At 45.8% G+C, this 27250-nt stretch overlaps 1 protein-coding gene across 2 annotated transcripts; it reads left to right on the forward strand.

Annotated features, from left to right (window-relative positions):
• NTPCR (nucleoside-triphosphatase, cancer-related) lies at positions 1–26806 on the forward strand. 2 transcript variants are annotated; one of them, XM_066236235.1, is made up of 5 exons: positions 1–140; positions 4691–4853; positions 5335–5428; positions 20019–20228; positions 26454–26806. In XM_066236235.1, exons 1-5 carry the CDS (start codon positions 107–109, stop codon positions 26520–26522), a joined length of 570 nt encoding a protein of 189 aa, XP_066092332.1. In that variant the 5' UTR covers positions 1–106; the 3' UTR covers positions 26523–26806. The 2 variants fall into 2 exon arrangements, with proteins under 2 accessions (XP_066092332.1, XP_066092324.1); XM_066236227.1 differs by having other exon boundaries at positions 20023–20228.
• The last annotated feature ends 444 nt before the right edge of the window (positions 26807–27250 follow it).

The following is a 27250-nucleotide window of genomic DNA, read 5'->3' on the forward strand; positions in this document are numbered from 1 at the left end:
CCTGCGGAGTTGTGGCGTGCGCACGGTGGGCGGGACTTAGGCCTGACCGTCCCGGGATTCGGTTCCTGATTCCGACCTGGTTGTGACCCCTACTCCTGCCTACTGTATGGCACGGCACGTGTTTCTGACGGGGCCCCCAGGTAACCCTGCGGGGTTCCGCCTCCGGGAGGCCGAGCAGTTGGCGCGGGGGCGCGCGGGGAGCGGCGGCGGGCTCCTGGCTCTGGCTGCGGGCCTTGATGTACATGATTGTACAAGCATGGTATTCTGGAGCGTGCGCACCCTTTCCCGGAAGGCGGGGTTTTGAGTACCTGAGATAGGATTGGAGATGGAGCCCACTGGGGTGATGTAGGGGTCTGGGGCTTTCTTAGGGTAGTAAACAGCCTGGCCCCGTGGCCGCCGTGACAACGACGGTGGCCTTGCAGTGGTGATGTGCGAGAAGAATGCTTGGGGATACCTGTCCCCGCTGTGATTGGTGGGAAGGGGCCCAACTTCTTTGGAGAGTCACCCTGCTGCCCGCGTGACCCACTTTTGTAATGGAAGCAAGTAGGGTCAGTGGAAGCGTGGTGGTAGTAGGTGTGTAACCTTTATTCCAGTCTGAATTCACTGACTCCTGAATTCCCCCCACGAACGAGACTGCAGGCCTTGGTACCCACAGGACCCCCTCTCAGACTGTGCTTCTGCCTGCTGCTCTGATGCCTGTCGCTGGGCAGGTCCCTCAGTGCTGTGGGTTGCGGAGCTCTGGCCCCTGAATGGGACAGTGTGAGGTCAAATAATAGACTAGAGGAGGAGGCGCCTTTGAAACCAGTGGCATGCGGGAAAGAAGAGGCAGTGAGGTGTGGACCTCAGAGAAAGGTGGGCTAAAAGCAGAGAAAATGATTCTTCAGCTCCTTTGCAAGGCGGTCCAGTGTTCAAGTTAACCATGCGTTCAGGTGAAGTAGATTGTTACTTTGGGCCTACAATTCTCTGTCCCTTCATTGTAATGATTATGCTTAGCCTTAAGTAGCAAAGGCTACACTTAATAGTGCAGACTTGGGAATTTTATTTTTACAAAGCAACAGAGGAGCAGAGAGGAGGAGGGTAGTTTGAGAACTCTCCAATATCCAAAGGTACTCCCAAATACTGAAAAGGGCTGTCTCCTGAGAGTTGATTGGTCAGTGCTTTGAGATCTAGAATGTGGTTTTCCTGCATGCTGGCCCCAAGACACCTCTGTGTTTACTAACTGGTGACCTGGTAATTGTGACTGTATCTGCCTGAGTCCTGGAGGTGGCTGGGGACAGAGGCTGGCAAGGCTGGCACTGGTCTTTCTGTTTCCTTTTATTTTAAGTGAGAGGATGGGAGATAGAGAGACAGACACCCACACGTGCCCTGACCGGCATCCACCTGGCAACCTCCATCTGGTGCCAATGCTTGGACCAACCAAGGTATACTCTGCACCTTGGGCCTACACTCGAACCAATTGAGCCACTGCTGTGTGAGAAAAAGAGGAATAGAAGGAGAGGGAGGCGAAGAGAAGCAGATGGTTGCTTTTCCTGTGTTCCCTGACCAGGGATAGAACCCAGGACGTCCACACATCAGGCGGATGCTCTGTTCATTGAGCAAACTGGCCAGGGCCCTGTGTCCTTCTTTATAAAAGTTTTACATACATGTATTCAATAGTTGAAAGAGTCTACAGTGTAGCTCTCTGGAGGGTGTCCTCAACGCACTCACCTTCTCTATCAGTCTTCCTACTGCAAGTATAATGTTTTGATTAGCTCAGTAGGCACTGTTTGTGCTATTTTACTATATCACCCAAGGGCCATGTAGTAATCTATAATTTCTTTATCTTTTATGCGCAACTTTGTTTCCCCTCTGGAGTTATTATCTGTTGTTTTTTTTCATTCACTTAGTTTCTTTCTGTCACTAACTCAATCCCAAATTCTGCCTGTTGGCTAAATCTCTGTGTGTTCTGACCAGCCGGAAATCTGTCTTCTTAAAGAGTGCACTTTTTGTGCGTGCTGTCAGTGCCCCACACACCTCCTTGGCACTTAGCATTTTGCCCACTTTCAGCTGTCCCACCTGTGACCTACCTTGAAGGGCTTTTTCTGGTCTCTGAAGCCCACTCTGCTTGTGCACAGGGCAGGTGTGGCAGGCCAGAGGCGTCCTGTCCCCCAGGCATGGCCTTAAATCCATGGTAGATTGAAGTAGGCTCCCTACTTCCTTACACCTTATACAGGATAACTAAACCGTGTGTCCAAACCTGTCTCCCTGGATTCCGCAGTGGAACTGGGCTCCAGCTGCCCACAATAGCAACTTGCTTGGTAATGCAGTTATCTCCCTACCAGCGTGTCTTGGGGTCACTTCCCAAATTAAACTACCTGTACTTGAATCTTTATCTCAGGATAGGCTTGATGGGAGAACCAGAACCAAAATAATTCTGGAGCTTTCTTACCCGTGCTTATTGCCTGTCTGTGTGTGGCGTGGGGCTGTCATCTTGGGTCCTCAGTACAGCTCACATTTTAGCCAGGATACACAGGTCTTGGCTAGCAGCTTAATGAATGGAAGTGAAAAGCTAACTGAAGGAAAATTTGTAGAGCTGAAAAGGATAGGGACTTGAGCCCAGTGCCTCTTGCTTTATTGTGTTCTGCCTAACACACAGGACAATAGGACACGCCGTATGTCCATTTTACTATAGCTGCTGCACCATTTTCTCTTTTGCAAAATGTAAATAGCTTTGCTTTTTCTTACATTGAGTAATGCCCATTATAAGACAAAAAAAAAAAAAAATCAAGGAAGTATGTGACATCCCATGAGGTCCAACACAGCGAATTAAAAATAATAATAATAACGGAGAAATACTAGGTATGTCTGCTATTTCTTAACTTGGTTTTTCTTTGTATATTATTTTCATCTATTGTGGCTTGTTTTCCATGCTAATAAATATCTTTGTACCTGTTGTTAGATTCCGCACTGAGGATCATTCCTAACCATAGAATTACTGTGTACTGTGTAGGCACGTTGAAATTACCCTTCAGAGAAGTACCAATTTACCCATCCACCAATGTCACTTGCCTGTATTACACAGATTCCTCAGTGACTTTCCTAAAGCAGCAGTTAAGGGAGGTACTTAAATAAGAATAAAGGAATATATATATTTTATATATAAAATATATAAAATATATATATATTTATTTTGTATTTTTCTGAAGCTGGAAACAGGGAGATACAGACAGACTCCCGCATGCGCCTGACCGGGATCTACCTGGCACGCCCACCAGGGGTGACGCTCTGCCCACCAGGGGGCGATGCTCTGCCCCTCCGGGGCGTCGCTCTGCCACGACCAGAGCCACTCTAGCGCCTGGGGCAGAGGCCAAAGAGCTATCCCCAGCGCCCAGGCCATCTTTGCTCCAATGGAGCCTTGGCTGCAGGAGGGGAAGAGAGAGACAGAGAGGAAGGAGGAGGGGGTGGAGAAGCAAATGGGCGCTTCTCCTATGTGCCCTGGCCGGGAATTGAACCTGGGTCCCCCACACGCCAGACCGACGCTCTACCGCTGAGCCAACCTGCCAGGGTCAAGGATTATATTTTATTGCAAGGAAACTTAAAGGTGTCCTTAAGGACTCCTGATGACTGTGTGGGCAGCCATAACCATATGATTCTCAACCCTGTGGTATTTTAAAATAGCTCTATTGCAAACCTGCTAGAAGTTTTTTTGTTTTTTTTTTCTTCCATTTTTTTGGGTGATTATGATGCCACTGACTTAAGTTGATATGTGAACAAGGCTCACATAAACAAAACCATGGTGACAGGTAAAGGCCCCTGTTAAAATGTATGGTCCTTATTAGGTACTGGGTAAGTTACCTTACCTTTCTGGGCCTCAGTTTCGTTATCTGTAAAATAAGGGCAAGAATGGTAACTGCCCCAGAATGTGGTGTGGGGATTTAACTGAGAGAATTCTGGAGCATGTGAGAACAGGGCCTGGCTTCGTGCAGCAGTGGTTAGTGTCATGTTAGGTAGCACCAGCCGATGCCTCTGAAGACAAGTTCATCAAAGTCCACAGACCAGGTGGGAGGAAAAGAGAGGTCAGAGGGGAGGGGAGGGGGCTGGTGGTATGTTGGTTATAATGTGGGGAGGGGTTGGGTCAACCAAAGCAATGCTTAGGGGCACTGGAGGAGGTGATAGAAGGGGTTGCCAACCTAATAGGACAGTCATGTGACAACATGTAGACACTGTTCTTTTTAATGGTAAGGACAGATATTCAGGAGCTGTAGCAATACAAGTCAATGGAGCAGGGAGGGGGTCTCCCCACTCTTAATGTGGGCCTCAAGTGCCCTGAAGGTTGAAATCCCAAGGTGCCCAGCCTTTGCTCCAAGCATGGTGAAAGAGTGTGGCCACCAAAGAGGGGAGTCAACCCGCAAGAAATGTCCCACCTGACACTGTCATCAGGAAGCTGCTCAGTTGGTTCTAGGATTGTGTATGTAACAATAATGTTTCAGAATTTCAAACTAAACTTGAAGATACCATTCCTATTTTTATTATGTGTGTTTCTCCTTGGAATTAGAACGTTCTGCCACCTGGCACCATCAGAATGAAAGTGCAGTGACTTCATACAGTCTTTGTAGCCTGTGTTTCCCCGATGTGGTGCTCTCTGGCGGCAGGGCCTCGCTGTGCCCTAGCAAAGGAACAGCTCCTAATTGGATTTTCTTTTCCTTTTTAGGAATTGGAAAAACAACTTTGATCCAGAAAGCCAGTGAGATTTTAAAGTCCTCTGGGGTGCCTGTCGATGGATTTTACACAGAAGAAGTTCGGCAGGGAGGGAAAAGAATAGGCTTTGACGTGGTCACGCTTTCTGGCCTGCGGGGACCTTTATCTAGAGTTGGGTACTGAGATTTTATTTTTGTGGTGTTTTATTCTCTCTGGGCACAGGATTAGCCATATACTGTCTACCATCTTGAAGGATCTTAGGCCTTTGGAATTTTTAGAGAAAGAAAACGGAGATTAAAGTCATGAAAAGCAAAGTGTAAAAATATCGTATTTCACTTAAAGCATATTTCATTGACTAATCAGTTTTACTCATAGCCCCATTTCTCATGCTGCATTTCAGTGCTAGTTGGTGCAGTGGCTTCCAGGAGCTTCGGGGTCGGCCCCACCAAGGTTCCCGCCAGACCGTTGGGGGGGTGGGTACAGTAGTAGCCCTGCTCTCAGGGAGGACATGGACTGAGATCAGCTTCACACACTCCTGCTTTTCATGTAGGTGGTTTTTAAGGATGATTTAGCAGAAGTGGAAGGCCAGAGGGTCAGTGGAGTCACCACCAGAAACCAATACAGGGGTCTTTCAACAAGAACTCACTATCGTTCCAGGTCAGGGTCCCCACCTGGAAAGCAGGAATGCCAAGTCGGGCAGTACATGGTGGATCTGGCGGCCTTTGAGCAGTTGGCGCTTCCGGTCTTGAACGTGAGTATGGTTTCTGCTCCTGGAGCTCATGTGCTGCCAGTGCATTGTGGGAACTGTGACCTTGGAACAGAGTGGCTTTTGCTCTTAGGGAGAGGGCAGTTTTGCATTTTATAGTTTAATCTTCAAGTGATTGGCCTTTACTAAGGATGTGCAGTGTAGTTTGCTATCACTCTGAGCTCAAGTAAATTCCTTGTCACGTAAATTCAGCACATAGAAAGATTTTATAGTGGGAGGGCTCTGTGCCCAGCTACCAACATCCCCAAACATAAGTCTTTCCTCTCTTTTCCCTTAGTTATATTTCAATCCAGTTTTCACAGTGTAAAAAATAAACAGTTAGGAAGGAAGAGTCATTATATGAACATAATGGTAAGCACCTAACACATTATATCACTCACTGTATTACCTATTTTTTGTTGTTATTAAAACAGGTTGAGATATAATTCACATACCATACAGTTCACCCATTTAAAATGTAGAATTTGATTTTTCCAAGTATATTCACAGGTCTAATTGCACAACATTTTATCATTCCAAAAATATACCCATGCCCATTGAGAGCTCTGAGGAACATTTAAACTGAAGTGAGAAGATGAGAAACCACTGTCACTCAGAGAGAATATCAGTGTGGGGTGGGGGCGCAGGAAGATAATCTAGCTGGTAGGAGCAGATCCACAGAGGCCCAGAGTCCTGGGGCAGGAGTGGACAGGGGAGGGAGGGTTGGCGAGGTGGCTGAGGCCACGTGATGCAGGGCCTATGGACCATATAGAGTATGGGTGTTATTTACTCTGGTATAGACTTATGACTTTGATTTACTTTTGTGAACATTGAATGGTGCAGATCTATCTTAAGAGGCCATTTCAAACCTTCCAGAAGTTTCTGTTGCATCAACAATAAATTCCAAGGTTCTGGCCTGGAAGGCCCTGTGCTGTCTAGCCCTAGTAACCGCTGACTGTTCTCACCATCGTCCCGCCGTACTGACTCAGGCATGTGCCCCGTACCTGCCAGGGCTGTGCCAGCTTTGGCCCTTGGTGCTTGCCATTTTCTTTGGTTGGCATACCTCTCAGATCTTTGATCTCTGCTCTTTTTTGACATTCAGGGCTCAGCTAAAATGTGAGGACTTTAGTAGTTTCTTGCTGCGAACCAGCACGGCTAGTAGTTCCAAGTCCCTGAGGGAGAACGATGTGGAAAGAAGGAAATAAACTCAAGAGAGAAAAAGGATTGGATCAGGAGGCCTCTGCAAGCTGCTGGCAAGTCAGAGCAAAACAGTGCCTGGTTTGCTTTATTATATAGCCATATGCAAAAAAGGAAGTCTTAGATACAAAGTCACACATCAGAAGTAGAAACAGGAATTCTTTTAAGGCATGAACAGTAAACCATTTAAGGTGTGAACAGGAATCCCCCCACCATGCATAAGTGAAATCAACCAACATCTGAACAAATAAAGGGTAAGAGGAAGGCCATGTAAATTGCTTCTAGCAACTTAAGCAAGCAAGTGAAGTGGGGGGGTTGGGATGAGTGCAAATACTCAGCTTTAGAGCCAATATGGAGGTGTGGGGGGGAGAACTTAGTGTTTTGCTAAGACTTGAACTTACAAAGGCTTTGCCACTTGTAGTATCCCACAGTTTCTCAAGGCTACAGAGAATGTTAGCTGTAGCCTGCTGAGGACAGTCTCCGAGTCAGAGGGCTGGAAGTGTCGTGCGCTTCATTTGGTGGGGGGGTTGCTGCTCCTCGGAGCCCACTTTCTCTTTTGCTCCCTTCCTCTTGCCTGCTCCTCCCACCTGCCCCTTTCCCAGCTCCTTCCTCTTGGGACATCCCCTTACTCCCTTTACTCCCGATGCTGGGGACTGTCGTGGACATTGTGTTTCATGGGAACAGTCACAGAACCTGGTGTTTTTCTCTTAATTCTTTTCCCAGTAGATATATACTTCTCTACTTAAATGTTCAAGAACAAGTGAGGTACTGCAAATGAAACTTCAGGTGAAGGCTCTGGCTTTGGCACTGGATCAGTACAAAGGATTGATTTTTACTTGCCTTGCTCAGAGCAGACTGAATCCTGGGAGAGCATGGTGCACGTGTGCTGAGTGTCTGCCTGCAGGATTCCACAGGGAATTGTGTGCTGCTGGAATAAGAATTGAATCTCTTTCTTAATTAAAAAATGAAGCCAACTTCTCCCATTTGTTTATGCTTTGATAACCAAACCCACCATTCATATTCTAGGCAGGAAAATTTCCCAGGCTATGGTGTCTTAACCAGGTCACGGGTTTCTTTCTTTTTTGAAGTGAGAAGTGACGGGGTGGCAGACAAACAGACTCCTGCATATGCCCCACCGGGATCCACCTAGCATGCCCACCAGGGGGTGATGCTCAGCCCCTCTGGGGCGTTGCTCTGCTGTAATCGGAGCCATTCTAGCGCCTGAGGCAGAGGCCACAGAGCTGTCCTCAGTGCCCGGGCAAACTGCTCCAATGGAGCCTTGGCTGCAGGAGGGGAAGAGAGAGACAGAGAGGAAGGAGAGGGGGAGGGGTGGAGAAGCAGAGGGATGTTTCTCCTGTGTGCCCTGGGAATTGAACCCAGGACTTTCACATGCCGAGCTGATGCTCTACCACTGAGCCAACCAGCCAGGGCTGGGTTTCTTTTCTGAAGCAGAGATTCTTGTCCTTTCTCATTATTTTATTAAGATTAAGAAAAAAGAAAGAATGAGTGTTTCGTCTTTATACTAAAGAGAGAGAGAGAGAAGTTAAAGTAACTAGGCAAAAAACATAGGGGTCTAGAAAGAGACAACTTCTGTCATCTGCTTTTGGAATGACCAGCTAGTGTGAACTGTAGACAGCACATTCAGGCAGGAACACTGGCTATAGACTGATGGCATGCTAGTGTACAGTGCCAGGGACATAGGAACAGGAAACCTGACAAGTCAAGAAATACCTATTAAGTGTCTCCTGTATGAACGACAGAAAAATGGTGCATTGGGCTAGCAGGGGCATGCGCGCTATGTGCTGGGGTGGAAGTATGTGGGGTGGCTGGAACAGCACAGGCCTGGGGCTTCAGGCACAACCCCTCCCGTCCTCCCTGTCCTGCTGCTGGAGCCTCCTTTCCATAGCAGGATGCGGTCCCACAGACCATCGTGGGCACATGTGGGAAAATACGAAAAAAATTGAGTAAGACCAGAAACATTCTAGATGCAGTCCTTTGTAGGGTTGACGGTTGTGATTTTTTTGCATCCCATGGGTGGCATCTTTCCTTATTTGACAACGTTTGTCTTCTTGAATATTTAAGTTATACATATTCAAGGTAGGGAATTTTTAAAAAATGAAATATTAATAAAAAAGAGAATATGAGTAACCGAATTTAACCACTGTAAGCATATTTTGTTTTTCCCCATTTTCTGTGCCCAGTGTATTTGTTCAGTCATCCGAAATTGGGAAGATGATGTGTATGGATATAGAGGCTTGAGTTGTTCCCCAGAATAGGGTTCAGTGATACAGGAATGGTCTTACAACGTGATAGTCTTCACACTGTGATATTTTAATGTTTGCATATGATTTTATGGTGTGGGTTTTCATCTTTGGTTTAGCCATCATTTCTCCAGTGTGGGACATTCAGAATATTTCAGAGAACCTTTTGCACACACCCATTGCATGAGTCTTTCCCCAGCCGTGAGCGTGGCTCTAGGACAGGGGTCGGGAACCTTTTTGGCTGAGAGCCTGAACGCCGCATATTTTAAAATGTAATTCCGTGAGATCCATACAATATGTTTAACACTAAATACAAGTAAATGTGTGCATTTTATGTAAGACCAACACTTTTAAAGTACAATAAGCCTCTGATTTCTTTTTAATAACATTGTTATGCTGTTGCTAACCAATGATGAATAAAGTACTTCTTACCATTAATGCAACTTCTGATGCTGCATGGTTTTGCTGATGGCTTTGTAGTCTGGTTGATATGTGGTGAGGTTAAGCTTCATGCAGGCGTTGAGACTTCCATCTGTTAAACGCGATTGTAGGTTGGTCTTAATGTTCATTTCTCCCCACTTGTGTTTGCTTGCCAACTCTGCTTGCTGTTGTGCAAGTCTTTCCAAATCTTCATTCAGTGACTTGAACTTATTCACCCACATGTCTGAGGCCTTCAGGTCAGCAGTTCGTAGCTCAAAATCTCTGACGGAGACACCAGGATGTAACTCAGATCAGCGCTGTCCACTGCACACTCGTGTGGATGAGTGATGAACTTAAAAAGACAAGTGCACTCATGAAATTCACCAAAGCGCACTTTGAATGACTGCAGGAGATTAGATGTGAAGCCCGCTAGCTGCTGGAAGTCAAGATGTTGAGCAGGGTCACTTGCTGTGCATGCATCTTTAAACTCTCCCAGTATTTCAGAGTGTAGTAAATGACCTGTTGCAATGTCAGCGATGAAGAGTTCCAGCTTGTTTTCAAATGCAAACACTGCTTGTTGAAGGGATAAGACTGTATTTCCAATGCCTTGCATTTTCACATTGAGCTGGTTCAGATGTTCAGTCATGTCCACAAGATAGTAGAACTTCAGGAGCCACTCAGTGTTAGCTGAGGATACTCGATGTTTTTCATTTCAAGAAGAGTCCAGATTTCGCTCAGACAGGCCGCGAAACAGCTGAGCACCTTCCCTCTTGACAACCAACGGACATTGCTGTGCAGAAGCAGACCAGGATAATTATTCCCAACTTCATCCAGCAGTGTTTTAAACTGGCGATCATTTAAAGCTTGGGCAACAATAAAGTTGACCACCTGAATGACCAACAACATCACCTCACCAAGCTGCTCACCACACATCTGAGCACAAAGCGCCTCCTGATGTAGGATGCAGTGAAAACTTAGGTTGGGTCTCTTTTCATGTTCACAAAGAAGCGCTACGAATCCTGTTTTTTTCCACCATGCACGGAGTACCATCAGTACACACCCAAATAAGTTTATCCATTAGTAGATTTTTTCCTTTAGTTAACTCAGTGAAAGACTTGAATAAATCCTCCCCTCTTGTTGTCTCTTTCATAGGCAAAACAGCAAGACTTTCCTCACATAGTGTGTCACCAACAGCATAACTTGCAACTTTGCTGAACTGGGATAAATGGCTTACATCTGTTGACTCATCCAAAGCGAGAGGAAAGAATGGTGCTGCATTTATGTCCTTCACTTGTGTCGCCTCAATTTGATTTGCCATCATGATGGTACGATCGTGAACAGTTCTTGCCGACAGAGGCATGTCTTTTATTCCTTTGATTATCTTGTCTTTATCCGAAAAGTCGTCAAAAAGTTCATTGGCAACATCAAGCATGGATGTTTTGGCATACTCCCCATCTTAATGGCTTTCTGTTTCTCACAATTGCTAAAGCACCAGCAAAGCTAGCCGAATTCCAGCCACCTTGTTGGGTCCAAACATGGAATTGCTGCTGACTGGCTTGCACTCTGCACAGTAGCTCTTGACATGCTTTCTTCCTGCTGTCCCCTGCTGGATATTTCGATGCAAATGTAGTATGGCGTGTGTCGAAATGCTGCTTTCTATTTGACCGTTTCATCGATGCAATTTTATCATTGCATATTAAACACACTGCAGAACCTGCTCTCTCCACAAAGGCGAATTCCTCTGTCCATTCCTGCTGAAAAGAACGATACTCCTCATCTTTTTTTCTTTTAGCCATCTTCATCAAAAGGGTTTCTGCAATTAGCTAGCTGACTACTTGATTTAAAAAGGAGGGAAGTTTACTTCCTGACCTCACAACGACTCGTGTACATTACACATTATCCAATAAAATTTTGGTGTTGTCCTGGAGGACAGCTGTGATTGGCTCCAGCCACCCGCAACCATGAACATGAGCGGTAGGAAATGAATGGATTATAATACATGAGAATGTTTTATATTTTTAACATTTTTTTAATTAAAGATTTGTCTGCGAGCCAAATGCAGCCATCAAAAGAGCCACATCTCATGAGGCATAGGTTCCTGACCTCTGCTCTAGGAAGTGTCTGAAGGTGGAGGCTCTAGGTGGCGCATGTGGATGGTCAGGGTTTGGCCATGTGCTGATGGGGTTCCCGTGAGGCTGTGTCATTGCACCCCACCCATGCTTGAGCATTCGTCTTGCACGTGGGCCAACACTGAGCTCTGTACTGATTTTCGATACTAAACTTCTTTGCTTTGATTTGCATTTTTATAGTAGTGAAGTTAAATGTTTTTCAGTTATTTTGGGGGGTATTTTTTTAATCTTTCATTTCTTTTCTGATTCCTTTTTCTACACTTAAAAGAAATCTTTTATAAGGCAAATATCTTTTTCATATTGATTGATTTTATTTTTCTCAGTTGTCAGTTTGGTGATTTCTTTCTTTCTCTCCTTTTTTTTTTTAACATTGAGAATGTCCATATTCCAAGTTACTATAAAATATGTTTCTTTTTCGGTGTACCTACTTTTTTTTTAACCTTTATGATTTTGATCCATCTGGATTTTGAATATAACATACAATCACACTCTCAATTAATTTTCTTCCAAATACTTAGCCAGTTTACCAAAAAAAGTTTGTAAATAACCTATTTCTCATAAGTTTTTTCTGTTTGATTAATTATATTACAAATGTGTGTCTGTATATAATGTTTAGGGTTATCTGCTCTGTTCCATTGATCTCATTGTTGCACCAGTAGCATACTATTTTAATTATCATAATAAGTAGTTACATTATTCTTCATAAAATTGTCTTACCCTTTCTTGTTTGTTCATTTCTCCAAATTATAGTAGTAGTGGATGGCTGTAGTATTGCTGGTGAATAGTTACTGAATGCAAGTTGTGTGGTAGTCACTGATTCATTTAACTCTCAGAATAGCTCTGTCTCTATATTCCTTTTTTACAGAGGAAGAAACTGAGACATAGCATAGAAACTAACCTGCTCAGGGAATACACAGCTTGTAAGGAAGAGCTGGCACAAACTGTAGAATCAAGATTTTATTATCCATTATAAAGTCTTACATGGAATGATTTGAATGATACAAAATTATAGTTATTTAGATATAAAGAATATCTTAATATTTTAGACAACTTTCATCCTCCACAGTCAAGATCATAATCTCTCTTTATTTCTTGCTTAACATTATTTTTGGTAAGGTCATTCCTAGGTCTCTTCTACTTTCTGACGCTGCTGTAATTTAGGATTGTTTTTCTTCGTTCTGGTGATTAAGGCTGTAGGAGAACACCGGCCTTTTCCTCAGTGGCCTTTTTGACAGCCACACAGTGTTTTATTAGAATCTGATGTAATGTAGGCTTTAACTTTTGTTGGTTCCCATTATGTCTCCTCCTCACACAAAAAAGATAACAATAGATTATAATGTTTTAAAGAACAAAGGACCCCTACTGCAAGCCTATTTTTTAGGCTCAACAGCATCATTTTTAATTAAGATACGTGGAAGGAGTGGTAACCTAGAACCAGAACGCCCAATGAAAATCACAGAGTTTGAACCTGGCATTTCCAATTTTGATCAAAATAAGGGTTTCAGTACATGTTTGTTTTTGAGAGCAGGATCTGCTTTTGATTCTTTTTTTCTTTTTTGAAACTGCTTCAAATCTTTGAAACTTCATTTTCAGGTGAGAGAACTCCTGTCTAGGAAAGGTTATTATTATTTTTATCACTTGACCTGGAAGTGCCGCTTAAGCTTTTCAGGCCACTAGGCTTTTAGATAGAATTTAGAAAAAACAAGTTCCATCCAGTCTGGACTCATTCTTGAAAGGTTGTTAGGAGCCAGAGCATTGCTTTAGCTTATTATTGGCAAACTGACCTTTGTGGCTCTAGTCCTCCTCCTCTCTGTTCCTGTACTTCTCCGTCATATATATACATACATCGCAAGGCCAGCCAGGGAAATCCAAAGTTATCTGGTGCAAACAAAAATTGATTTAAACGTCTATAAAAACATATCTGTTGTGAATCAAAATAGATGAACTGAGAGTTTGGTCTAAGATTGGCTCATGGCCACACTTCTTGGAAATCTGATTCTAGGGTAGGTCTGGGATGTCACTGTCTTGTCTTCCCTTGCTGGCCCCCGTGAAGTTCTGTGGCTGAGATGTGGAGCAGGCTCCCACCTTGGGTTTCCATACCTTTGTGCAATTCTTTTGCAACCCACGCCCAAATAACATGGGGGGTGGTGGAATTTTTATCAATTATGTCTCTTTTCTTCATCCACTTGGTTCTATTCCCAGGACTCTCTCTGGCTCCCTCCTCCCATGCGTCAGTCTGAAGTCCTGCAGCCTTCGATGGAAATTCACGTTGATACATTGGTTCTCTTCTGGACTCTGATACTCTGAATGTGTACATGTTTTCTTTTTTTATATTGTTTCTAATTTTTTAAAATTCTATTTGGATAAAATTTTACTTAGAGAAAATTACAAGAATAAGGACAGTGTAACATCACCAGTATACTTGTTATCCAGAATCAACTATTTTTAACATTTGCCCTGTTTGTTCACTCTCTCTGAGTGTGTGTATGTATATGTGTAAATATATAAATTTGCAGGGGAACCATTTTAAAGTATGTTGCAATCACCATTTTACTTAACTCCTATGAAAATTTTCACATAGTTTTCCGTAGAACAAGGATATACTCATATAATTGGTATAGTCATCAATCTCAGTAATTTCTATACTAAGAAAATACTTTGATCTAATAATCTACCATCCCTGTACCATTTTGTCGATTAACTTCATAGTGTTCTTTGTAACATTTCTTTTCCTCCTACCAGGGTCAGTTATAGTATTTCCTTAGCTCCCTTCATGTGGAATATTTCTGGTCATTCTTTTACGACATTAACATTTTTGATTGGATATTCCTCTTTGAGGGTATGTCTGATGTTTCTCGCGTTTAGATTCAGCCAGAATGCTACATAAATGGTGGTGCATCTTTCTCAGGCATTTCATCTGGAGGCTCCTGATGTTTGTTGATGATTTTTGATTGGACATTCCTCTTTAAGGTTCTGTCTGATGTTTCTCGCGTTTAGATTCAGCCAGAATGCTACATAAATGGTGGTGCATCTTCTCGGGCATTTCATCTGGAGGCTCCTGATTTTGATTACGGAGCAAGGAATTGCCCATTCTGTCCACTGTGTATTTGCTACTTTTTCATTTGAAGCTAATAAACAGTGAGTGGGGAGATACTTTAGGACCATGCACATCCTCCTCATCAAAACTTCTCCTTGTTAATTTGAATTTTTAAAATAATCAGTTTAGGCCCTGGCCAGTTGGCTCAGTGGTAGAGCGTCGGCCTGGCGTGCAGAAGTCCCGGGTCGATTCCCGGCCAGGGCACACAGGAGAAGCGCCCATCTGCTTCTCCACCACTCCCCCTCTCCTTCCTCTCTGTCTCTCTCTTCCCCTCCGGCAGCCGAGGCTCCATTGGAGCAAAGATGGCCCGGCCGCTGGGGATGGCTCCTTGGCCTCTGCCCCAGGTGCTAGAGTGGCTCTGGTCGTAACAGAGTGACGCCTCCTAGTGGGCAGAGCGTCGCCCCTGGTGGGCGTGCCGGGTGGATCCCAGTTGGGCGCATGCGGGAGTCTGTCTGACTGTCTCTCCCCGTTTCCAACTTCAGAAAAATACAAAAAAAAAAAAAAAAATCAGTTTAGCTTAAGATAAAAATAACTTTCTCTTGAGGCTTCAACTGGAAATCAAATTTAACTACTGCCTTTGAAATATTTTCTGTAACAAGGTGAGCACTTATTAACATAAAATCACTGTACATTCAAGTGTTGAACTTTAAAAGCCACAATAGTTGATTTTTTAATTAATCTAAGCTGTACTCCTATATTTGTATCGAGTTACCTCATTAGTTAGAAAAAACATCATCACTATTTTACTGTAGCAGAAACAATCAACTTCAAGCAATTTCTTTTTTTTTCTTTCTTTCTTTTTTTTTTTTTTTGTATTTTTCTGAAGCTGGAAACGGGGAGAGACAGTCAGACAGACTCCCGCATGCGCCCGACCGGGATCCACCCGGCACCCCCACCAGGGGCGATGCTCTGCCCACCAGGGGGCGATGCTCTGCCCCTCCGGGGCGTCGCTCTGCCGCGACTCTAGCGCCTGGGGCAGAGGCCAAGGAACCATCCCCAGCGCCTGGGCCATCCTTGCTCCAATGGAGCCTCGGCTGCGGGAGGGGAAGAGAGAGACAGAGAGGAAGGAGGGGGGGTGGAGAAGCAAATGGGCGCCTCTCCTATGTGCCCTGGCCGGGAATCAAACCCGGGTCCCCCGCACGCCAGGCAGACACTCTACCACTGAGCCAACCGGCCAGGGCCTCAAGCAATTTCTAATAAAAGGACATTAGGCATACAAGATACCAAACTTTTATGAAAAGTTTAAATATTGACTAAAACTTTTATTAAGCAAGAGACATTTAAAAAAGGTTAGTTGCCCTGGCCGGTTGGCTCAGCGGTAGAGCGTCGGCCTAGCGTGCGGAGGACCCGGGTTCGATTCCCGGCCAGGGCACACAGGAGAAGCGCCCATTTGCTTCTCCACCCCTCCGCCGCGCTTTCCTCTCTGTCTCTCTCTTCCCCTCCCGCAGCCAAGGCTCCATTGGAGCAGAGATGGCCCGGGCGCTGGGCATGGCTCTGTGGCCTCTGCCTCAGGCGCTAGAGTGGCTCTGGTCGCAACATGGCGACGCCCAGGATGGGCAGAGCATCGCCCCCTGGGGGGCAGAGCACCGCCCCTGGTGGGCGTGCCGGGTGGATCCCGGTCGGGCGCATGCGGGAGTCTGTCTGACTGTCTCTCCCTGTTTCCAGCTTCAGAAAAATGAAAAAAAAAATAAAAAAATAAAAAAAAATAAAAAAGGTTAGTTATTATAAACAGTGTCAGCTGTTGAGAAGGGACAGGAGTGAACCGTTTCGGAGAGCTGGTCACCTCTCTTCTGTGAGTAGAGGCCTGGGCTCCTGGTGGAGGCTGAGGTCCTGTCATATGCAGGTCACACCCACCACAGGGGACCATTCTCTACTTGATGAAGTGATGCTGCTGATAGTAATTATTCTGAGACCCCCAAATATGTAGTTCTTTTTGAGCCTTGAAGTTAATATGATTATTCCAAAAAAAGAATTAGAGGTTTTGTGGCTCTGCCTCTCTCGGCCCCTAGAAACTAAAGCGTATGGCTTCCCATTGAAAAGAAGATAGTTTCTTCATGGTCAGATGGATTTCTGAGATCTGCATTTTTCCTTGTTTCATGCTGCAAGTGCAGGTGGAATTGCACCGGGGTGTGGCAGGGAGTGTTGGCAGCAGGTGGGAGCTGAGCAACTGCATGAATTACCCCGTTTCCTCTCCTCTCCTGCAGAGCAGAGACGCTGACACCTGCTGCATGGAGTTATTGTGTCTGTAGAGTGCATCAGTCCCTGGCTGCTGGCAGGCGCGAAACTTAAGATAGTCTGCTGGTTTTTCTTGAGCTGAGTGAGGTGAAAGATGCTGTACCCTGGGAGGAGCCCCACATCACTCTGATTTGTGTCTGCCAGGAAGCTGGGGGTCAGATCCTGGCTGTCCATCTACCATAGAGACCCATGAGCTTGGGTGTCCAGGCTGGTCCCAGGGTGCTGGGGTCACAGGAGGAGGCCGGGTTCCCCATCCATTGGGGTAACTCAGCCAGTAGCTGCTGTTTCAGTCCCAGGATGGTGCTTGTAACCTGGAAAATGCCTCCGAGTGTAGTTATTGCAGGAGCTCTCAAGGTCTCCCATTCCCGGAAGTGCCAAGGCTCCTGATGGTTTTCAAACCTGGGCCCCAGTGCGGTAAACAGACTGTGTCTTGATCAGCTCAGAATAGTTTAGAACAATGTAATCAGGGTATTGTTTGTTCACTGGCTTTTTTGTTTTCAGCTAAAGTTGCTTGAATTTATATAGACAAAACAATTTTGAACACAGTAGTGATTCGTTTATTATGTATGTTCATGTGTTGTTTAGAAAAGCAAGCTGAGTATTTATAGGCTTCTGGGTGGATTAGCACCTAACCTTTGTCTCAAGTGAAAATGAATAACTTCCACTTCTCATTAAAATCCAAGACTTATTTTTGAGAGTCATACAGTTCCTAGATAACAGAAGTCTCTCATTCTAGACAGAACAAGGATTTTAGGTGAGCCAGGGTTTTAAAATGAGTACTTCCAGTTGGTAGAAAATAACATATGTATTGTGTATCCAGATACCTGTGCAGAAGTTCAGATGGTGTCGGTGAGCTGTCATGGTGAGGTTGTAGAATGGCAGGAGAGTGGTGAGCACATGCTTTGTCTGTGTACCTGCTCGTGTGTATTTACACAGACGCCCTCTTGCATTTGACTACCTACAGATATGAACCCAATAAATAGACACATACATGGCACACACATTCTTTCAGATTGCTTTTCTTTGTCTGAACTGACTGCTTTCAAAACTGTTATTTTGATGTACCACATTAGGGTTCTGCTTAGCTTTTAGGTGGCAGCCTCTGGGCAGATGACATACACAGTTATTCCTTGTCTCTGGATGGCAGAGTCCCCCAAGTCTTCCTGATAGTGTCTGGTCCATTGGAATGGCTTGCTCTCAGGGACTGTCTGTTTTTACACTCACAACCAGGTTGTTGGCAGCTGTCTTATTTCTCCCAAATTTGCTATTCAGTTTTGAAGAATAAGTTTGGAATAAATAATGCCTTATTCAACAAACACTATCCTTCTTCCCGCACCTTCCCCTATGGAGGGCAGCGTGGCTCCTTCGGTTCAGCTTTGTAGCCTCATTCAAGTCCATAGGAAAGAAAGAATACAGCCTTGTGTGTGTGCACATGTGTGTGCGTGCTACATGCAAATAGCTAAATTGAAAGATAAAAATAAAGTGCATTAGAAACACAGGAGTGTGATTGTTTAGACTCTCTTGGGTGATCACAAAGACTTCCTGTTCTTTCTGCTAATAAAATGATTGGGAAATAAACTATATGTAGGGTACTAGGTGGAGAAACAAAAAGACTCTCACTTAAAAGTTGAAAACCCTAGCTCTCATGCTTCCCACCACTCACTGCACAGCTCAGACCGTGCAGTCTCAGCGTCTTTTCCTGACGCCATGTAGCTAGCAAGCAGCCTTTCTAGCATGACTTGTGACTGTCCCTGGCTTAGAATCTCTCAGGTGTTGGACAAAGTCCCCACCCCTCTGTGCAACATTTAGAACTTCAGAATCTGCCCCTCAACCTGCCTGTCACTGGCTGCCACACGCCTTACCAGCAGCCCCACTGGGCCATACCTTTGGTATTTGGAATTTGAGCAGGATGCAGGGTAACATCCATTCCGAGACTATGTTGATATCATGATTTATGGAGTCAGAGACCTTCAGTGAGAAGTACTTTGTAAATCAGCTTTACATATAGTTTTCAGGGCAGTGATTTATATAAAAATTATAAATGTCAGTCTGAAGTCACTGAAGTGTTATTATGTGCCCATTGTGGAAGAACTATTCAAAGTCATATCAGCTTTCTAGAGAGGACATGTATATTACCTGTTATGTACGAAATGCCCCCCAAATTTAAGTTTAAAACAACAAACACTATCTCACAGGGTTTCTCTGGGTCAGAATCCAGGAGCAGCTGAGCTGGGACTCAGACTAAGGGTGTCACATGAGTTTTAGTCAAGCTGTCGGTGGGGGCCGAGTCATCTGAGGCTTGACCATTAAGGGATCTGCCTCCAGGCTCACTTGTTCATGGTTGTTGGGAGGACTCAGTCCCTTTTCTTGTCATCGGGTATTGGAATGTCTTTATAACATGGCAGCTGTCTTCCCCAGAGCGACCAGAGAGAGAGAATGAGAGAAAGGGGAGAGATAGGAGCAGAGAGATTGAAACAAGACCCAAAATGTAGTCTCTGTTACCTATCTCAGAAGTGACATATGCCTTCTGCAGTACTCATGGTCACACAGACCAGCCCTGGTCCTGCGTGTGTGGGGGTGGGGTGCTTCACAAGGGTGCAAATCCCAGGAGCTGGGAGCCATTAGGACTCCTGGGCCTGCACCTGTTCCTAGTGTGGTTTTCAAGGAAGTACAATAAGTGATGGACATGAAGGTGTAAAGTCATTAGAAAGGGAATCTGAGATTTAAAGGGCACAGCCCTGCTCACTCTTTTCTTTTAACCAAGATGCCTTTTATTTTCATTTTTACTTCTTTCCACTAACCCTCATACTGCAGATTATGGAATATATAGACATTTGCCTGAAGCACTTACCTTCTCTTGGCAGATGGAATCTCATTCAGATCAAAATAAAAAACAGAGTCAGTATTATTTTAAAGGCTGCCAGACCTGTTTCATTTCTTCTAAACCCGATGCATCTGGGTCCTGCTTGTTTTCTAGGTGTCTATCCATGTAGAGCTTCGTTATTGCTGGGCCTGTTCTGCAGGAGTGAAATTTGCCAGAAAAAATGGAGGCTAGGGATTGAATTTTCTGGGTGGGACAGTCTCCAGGGGAGATTAGTTTGCTGTTAATTATCCATGTGGACCATGCGAGCTGTCTTCCAAACTATAGTTGACTCTCTGGACTCACTGGTGTAACTGTTGGCTGGTGAGTGAGTGTGGAGTGAGACCCCTGCTTACTGTGCCTCTGGTGTCCCAGTTACTGTCTCTGTCACCCTCAGGCAGGTTCCAGCAGCGGCCCGGAGCCAAGAGTGTGTATCATTGATGAGATTGGGAAAATGGAGCTCTTCAGCCAGCCTTTCATTCAGGCCGTTCGGCAGACTCTGTCCACCCCCGGGACTGTCGTCCTGGGCACGATCCCAGTCCGGAAAGGAAAACCGCTGGCCCTTGTGGAAGAAGTACGAAACAGATCCGACGTTCAGGTGTTCAGTGTAAGTACTGCTGGCCCTCTGTTTCTGCAGATGGGGCAGTTGGCCTAAAATAGCAGGTGGCTCTAAAGCAGCGGTTCTCAACCTGTGGAAAATACATATTTATTATACAATACATTTTTAAATAAAATATGTATTTCCGATGGCTTTAGGCGACTCCTGTGTTTTGGTCGTTTGACCCCCACCGGGGTCGCGACCCACAGGTTGAGAACCGCTGCTCTAAAGTATCCCTTTGGCTTTGCGTTTCTATCTTTTTTCTCTTATGATGGAGTGCCGGTGAGTCTTCTTTTCTAGGAATTTATAGAACTTAAATAATACCTTTATTCCATGTAAAAACACACCTGCCAATGGGGCAGCCTGTCTCAGCTGCTGTGGCCGTGGGCTTCCTCCCCCCCCCCCCAGACACAGGACCTCTCCAGTACCGGCAGTGCCTGCGTGTCTCTCTTCCCGGGCCAGTGGTCAGGTTGGGATGCAGAAGCTGGTAAGTGCTGTTTCACGTGAAGGTTTCCTTTTGCCCTGACCCACTGGGGAAGAGGAGGCTGTGGAGAAGAGCACAGCCTGCAGACGCTGTGGAGGGTGCTGCCCAGTGGGAGTCCTGTGATGGTGGCAGGTGCTGCCAGCACTGCCCAGGGCAGTGGCCAGCACCACACGTCGCTCTTCAGTCCCTCGGTCACTTAGCCACACAAACAGCACAGCTGTGGAGGCCTGCTCTGCAAAGTGAGGTCTGCAGTCCCGCAGGTGCGCACCACCAGCGAGCTGGCGAGACATGGCCTTCTAGGGCTTTCTCCAAGCTGATGGACTGGACTCCCGAGGCCCTGGGCCATGGGTCCAGCAGTCTGTTGTAACCGGCTCGTAGGCCCCTGCAGTAGGGGAGGGTCGCAGGGGGCACAGGGAGAGATGAGTAGCTGGTATAGTCATCAGTGGCAGGGTCTGAGGCAGGTGCAAAGGACTCTGATAGGACTGCTGGCACTGGTCTGCATCCTTGCCTTTCTTTCCCTTTTGTCTCTCCGTGTCCCCCTTAGTCCAATAGTGCCTTGCTCTGCTGCCCCAGGTGTCTTTGTGTCAGTGATCGCCACATTCTGGGCTGGAATCTGCCCACACCCCACTGTCTCTAGCCCCAGTTTGGGGCTGCAGGTGCCAAGTAATCAGTCAGTCCACAGGGCCACACGCTTCAGGGAGAATGGAGAGCAAGTTCTAGCTGCCGAGGACCAAAGAGCACCTTATATCACTGGCAAAGTGTCTCTATGGTCAGCTGGCCTGAGGGGGATATCCACCTACTGTATCCTGGGGTACATGCGGAGTAACAACACCCATTAGGGTTGGACCAGTTGGACCTGGAGTAATTGTTCCCTCCCTCCCTCCCGCTCTGTGCTAGGCATCATTCTCGGTCTTGGTGATGAACAGTGCTGACTGAGTCACTGCTCTCACGGAGCTGACATTAATGGAGGAGATAGATAAGAAAAATATGAGCAAATAATTAGGCTATTTTAGGTAGTGATAAATGAAAAGAAAATAGGCACTATGGCAGTTTGGGGCTTGAGATGGGGGAGGGAGGCAGTGGTCAGAAAAGGACTCTAAGGAGCAGATGGGAGCCCAGCCCTGAGAACCACACAGGGTCACATTCTTGGTGATGTTTTTTGTTGTTGTTGTTGTTTTTGTTTTTTTTCCTCAGAGACAGAGAGAGAGAGAGAGAGGGATAGACAGGGACAGACAGGAACGGAGAGAGATGAGAAGTATCAATCATCAATTTTTGTTGTGACACCTTAGTTGTTCATTGATTGCTTTCTCATATGTGCCTTGAATGTGGGCCTTCAGCAGACCAAGTAACCTCTTGCTCGAATCAGTGACGTTGGGTCCAAGCTGGAGAGCTTTGCTCAAACCAGATGAGCCCACGCTCAAGCTGATGACCTCGGGGTCTCAAACCTGGGTCCTCTGTATCCCAGTCCCATGCTCTATCCACTGCGCCACCACCTGGTCAGGCTCTTGGTGATGTTTTATGTTGCCTTCCCTACCTGTTACTTTATGTGGCTTTCATTCTTGAGTTCTGGGTTGTAGTTCTGGGGTTTCTGTGGAAATAGAGGCAATGAATAGTGAAATATGAAAAACAATCGTTTTCAGGCCAGAGAGCTTCTAGGCTAGTGCAACCCGAAGGATTGGCTGACTGCAAAACTAATCTAGAAGTCTATAGGATTGAGGAGAAATGACTGTTAATGTCCAGAAAAAAAGTCTTAAGATAATAGCATGTTATTCTCGAGACAAAATAATCATTGCTCCTAACAATGTGTAAATGAACATTATCTTTTGGTTAATTGTGTAAGAGGGGGTGCTGACAGTCTCGGTATTCTTGTCTTTCTCTGTTCCTTTGGGGCTTGAGTAGTCTTTCTGTTCCTAGTGTATAAGTGAAAACTCTTATTTCTTTCTCTTTTTCATTTCTGCAAACGTAGAGGTTAGACTAGATATTTCTTGGGTCCTCTTTCTTGTTGATACATGGTAAAGCCATTTGAGTCCATTTTTGAGAACATCCTTTGCCTCTAACATGTAATCCATGTTGCAGGCACATGTGAGGCATGTTCCTGTCTAAGAAAAATCGACCATGGGACAGTCCAAGTCTAGGGGCAGGAAAGGGAGAGATTTGTATGAGCAGAAGGTGTGGGGAGAGGTGTCTGAGGAAAATGGGCCTGTGTGGGTTTTTGAAGGAGGAAGAGGGGAAATGGAGGGAGAGCACTGCAGGTGAGAAAATAGGTGTGTGCAGTATGGAGGGCAGCCTCTCTTTGCTGACAGGTGAGCATGTCAGGCCTGTGCAGGTGGTACTGAACTCATGATGTGGGGGAATTATTCCACTCAAAGTTATTTATTATCTAGACTCACTGATCTCAATAGTGTCAGGCAAACAGCATTACTTTTCAGAACACCTGAGAACAATTCCAGTTCTAGACAAGGTGGAATAGATGCACTTTTCCTGATTCTGCCTATGATGTACAGTGAAAACCTTGGACCTTACATATAAAGCAACCATATGAAGACCTGAATGGTGGAGATAAGCAGGCACACTGGCTAGGGACCTCAGGACCCAAGGAACAACAGGACAGACACAGTTGAAAATCACCTGTCATACCATGAACCAAGAAAATCAACTTGAATGAGAAAAATACATTACAAGCCAATCAAGATGATATAGTAGATGTTTGAAGCAGCAGTCCTTAAAAACACTTCAGCAATAAATTACAAGCATGATTGAAACAAATGAAAAATAGTTTCAGCTAAGAAATTAGGTGTCAGCAAATATATGGAAGATGAAGAAAGAATCAGTTGAAAAGTTTAGAACTGTAAAATTCTATAACCAAATAGAAAGGTCTCTGGATGAACTCACCAGCAGAATGGAGAGGACAGAGGAAAGAATCTGTGAACTGGAGGCTGAACAGTAGGAATTGCTGGACAAAGAGCAGACCAAGAACAAACACAAAGAATACAGCCTCAGGGCGGCTGTCTTCCCTTAATTAACCAAAGGCCATAATTATGGCTCTTAATTCAGAACAGTAAAACAGATTCGAGTTACAGTAACATTTTCATAAAGTAGAAAACCAAAATAATTTCTAGGAATCTGAGGTTTTATCACCAAATCATCTGACTCATCCCTGAACGGGAGGGTCACAGTCCCTCCGTTGGCGGCTGTTATGGATCTGACATTCATGTCCTTGGAGGATGTTCTTGGTAATGTAGGAGGAACTTCTGTCATGGTGCAGGTTTGGGTACAGTGGCCTTCATGTTTCCCTTCCCCAAGTTTGCTTAAATTGTTTTCTCATGTCTTCTGGAGTTTATTGCTAAGCATAGCCACTGTAAAATGTTTTTTATTATTTCAATATTTGGTTATCTGAGGCTAATTGTCAAAAACATTTAATGATAATGTCAGTGTTGTAGAGGCAGTTGAGGAAGACCTTAACGGGTCAAGGTCACTAGAAAGAGTCATGTGTACTCTTTCATAGTTCTGTAATTACCAACCCGAAGGCAATATTCTTATCCCTGCTAGTCACTTCTTACAACAAGGAAAAAAAATAAGAGTTTTTTCATTTCACTGGCATTTAGGAAGCATATTTCATTTCATTTCCTTTGAAATATTTTCTTGATGGAAATGGGGGAGAATGTCGTCTGCTGAGGGCACAGGGAGAGGTGATGCCTAGAGGTTACCAAGAATTGATTGAGAGATCAGGCTGGCCACCAGTCACGGAGCACCTGACGCTGGGTGTGTGCTTGGCGCTTTAGGGACATCAGTGACCTGCTGAGGAATATTATATCATCTCTAATCAGAGAAGGTCACATCCCTGTCCAGGGTCACTGAGTAGGTGGCAGAGCTGGGACTTACACGTCAGTCAGCCTGACTCCAAAGCCTGAGCAATGGGATAGCCCTGCTGGACTGTGACCCTCCCGTTCAGGGATGAGTCAGATGATTTGGTGATAAAACCTCAGATTCCTAGAAATTATTTTGGTTTTCTACTTTATGAAAATGTTACTGTAACTCGAATCTGTTTTACTGTTCTGAATTAAGAGCCATAATTATGGCCTTTGGTTAATTAAGGGAAGACAGCAATGAGCCTTGTAAGGCCTGTGTGGTTTCCCTTCAACCGTAGGCTCAGCCTGTGGCCCTCATTTCATTGGAGCCAGAGCTGCCCTAGTGGATAGTGTTCCTGGAGACTACTGTCAGGTCAGGGCATTGGCTGTAGCATTTGCTGCTTGGCTCATGGCTTTCAGGATTCAGGTTCACAGGAAGGCATCCCGGGCCCAGCTTGCACTCTTGGACTGATGCTCGTTCGTAGACTAGTGTCGACTGCAGTCTGGGTGCTGCAGAGCCCAAGGGGAGGAAGACTTCTGCATTTCCTCATCAGACATTTATTTAGCACCTACTGCGTGCCCGGCCTCTGCAGACACGGGGTGTGCAATCTGCAGGGGATCAGGCACGTCCCTCCTTGCAGGGTCCACCCATACTTCACCCACTTGGGTTCTCCAGGTGCACTCAGGTCATCTCTCTGTCTGGGGGCCCCTCTGTCATTGTCCCCCTGTGAAAACTAAGGCCAGGCATGCCTGCCTGTGGAAGCCTCTCCAATTTTGGGTCTCACCTTTCATTTGTTCTTTTGTTCATTTGTTCCTTCATTCATTGCTCTGGCTGCTGTTTATGCCTGTCCCTAGGTTCTGGTCTGCAAGCTCCATGAGGATGACCTACCAGAGTAACTCCTCTGACCCCAGAACCTTGCCCCCTTTGTGACCGGCACCCATCAGTGTTGAATGGGTGAATGTTGTAGGGGCAGAACAAGAAGGCGCTGGTGAAGGGAGAAGTGATGGCCCCGCCCTGCTGGGGGACAGCAGCCCCCCATCCAACTCCCCGGTGGGGTCTGAGTGCTTTGGTGGTGTTCACTGGACTGTGTTTTTGAAAGAAGTAAAAAATGGGTCAAGTAAAGCTTGAATCAAGGTTGTTACTTTTGTGTTTGTAATGGTGTCAATTAGAGAGCAGGCCCACTGGGGTCCAAGACCTGAGTGTGGTCTGCATTGCGTCCCCCACCAGCTCAGAGCTCAGGAAAACCTCTGATTTCTCTGGGCTCCAGCCTCCTCATCTTTCAGATGTGGGGCTGATTGCTGTCAGGGGCTCCTGGTGACACTTTCTAAGGCTATGGTGAGATGACTGGGTGACTGGTCTTTGGGCCACCCAGAATTCCAGGGGTGACACTGCTCCCAGCAGGCCCACCCTTAGGCGAGTTCTCCTGGCTTCACTCAGGCAGTTCCTTCTGGTCAGGCCTGATCACAGTTGGGCCGTGTCCCCTCCTGCATTCCCATTGTTCATTCCAGGGCACCTCTCATGGGGCTTAATTCTGAGATCCTTTCATGGTCTGCACCCTCAGTCATAAGCCTGTGCAAAGTCCGGTGGTGGGGTCAGCAGCCCAGTGGTGTCACTACTGAGAGCTAGCTCCGGGTGGCCCATCTCGGGCTTCCCAGGTGCCTCACTCTGTGACCTTCTGGCTCCCCCAGAGTGTTACCTGTCCTTGGGTGTCACCGGTCCTCAAGTGTCACCTGTCCTCGAGTGTCACCTGTCCTCGAGTGTCACCTGTCCTCCAGTGTTACCTGTCCTTGAGTGTCACCTGTTCTCGATTGTCACCTGTCCTGGGTGTCACCTGTCCTTGAGTGTCACCTGTCAGGTGATCATGAGAGGAAGGACATGATGGCCCTCTCTTCTCCCCGCAGGTCACCAAGGAAAACAGAAACCACCTCCTGCTGGATGTTGTGGCGTATGTGCAGAGCAGCTGTCAGTGAAGGGACTTGTGTCCCCACTTCCCTGCGCGAGGACACATGGCCATCCCGCAGCAGCAGATCAGCACCCTGCTGTTGGGCCCGTGCCTGTGGGCTTCCGGAGCCTGTGGCCTGCTCCACGGATGCCTGACAGGTGTTTTCCATAAAGCAGCCGTTCTCAACCTGTGGGTCGCGACCCTGGCGGGGGTCAAACGACCAAAACACAGAGGTCACCTAAAGCCATTGGAAATACATATTTATTATACAATACATTTTTAAACCCACGGGTTGAGAACCACTGCCATAAAGTGTTTAAAAGATCAAATTCACCTCAGTGCTGGATTGACTACAAGATAATCATCCACTGTGGCTCATTTATGCCAAGGGTCTCTGTTTAGTTCCTCTTGCAGTTGTAGGTATGATTCGGGTAAAGTATGAAATGAGACACAGTTCTCTGAGTACCAGATGGGATTTGTCCCCATTGAAATTTATAAATGTATTTGAGGGAGGGGAGAAGAGGGGAGCTCGGCGCCCCATTAGTTCAGCATGTCATGAGCAATAACTCCCTTCCCAGGTGCCACTTCCAGTGATGACAGTTCCTGGATTTTTAAAAATTATTATTTCGAAAGAAAAACATTTCAGGCCCTCCCCCCACCCATTTCTCTCTGTTTGCTTATTACTTGATACAATAGAAATTAACATGATGGATGCAGACACACTAGTCCTTCTGTGGAGGGGTTCTCAGTTTAGGA

The sequence above is a fragment of the Saccopteryx bilineata genome, chromosome 1 (genome assembly GCF_036850765.1).
Source record: "Saccopteryx bilineata isolate mSacBil1 chromosome 1, mSacBil1_pri_phased_curated, whole genome shotgun sequence".
NCBI classification, from domain to species: domain Eukaryota; kingdom Metazoa; phylum Chordata; class Mammalia; order Chiroptera; family Emballonuridae; genus Saccopteryx; species Saccopteryx bilineata.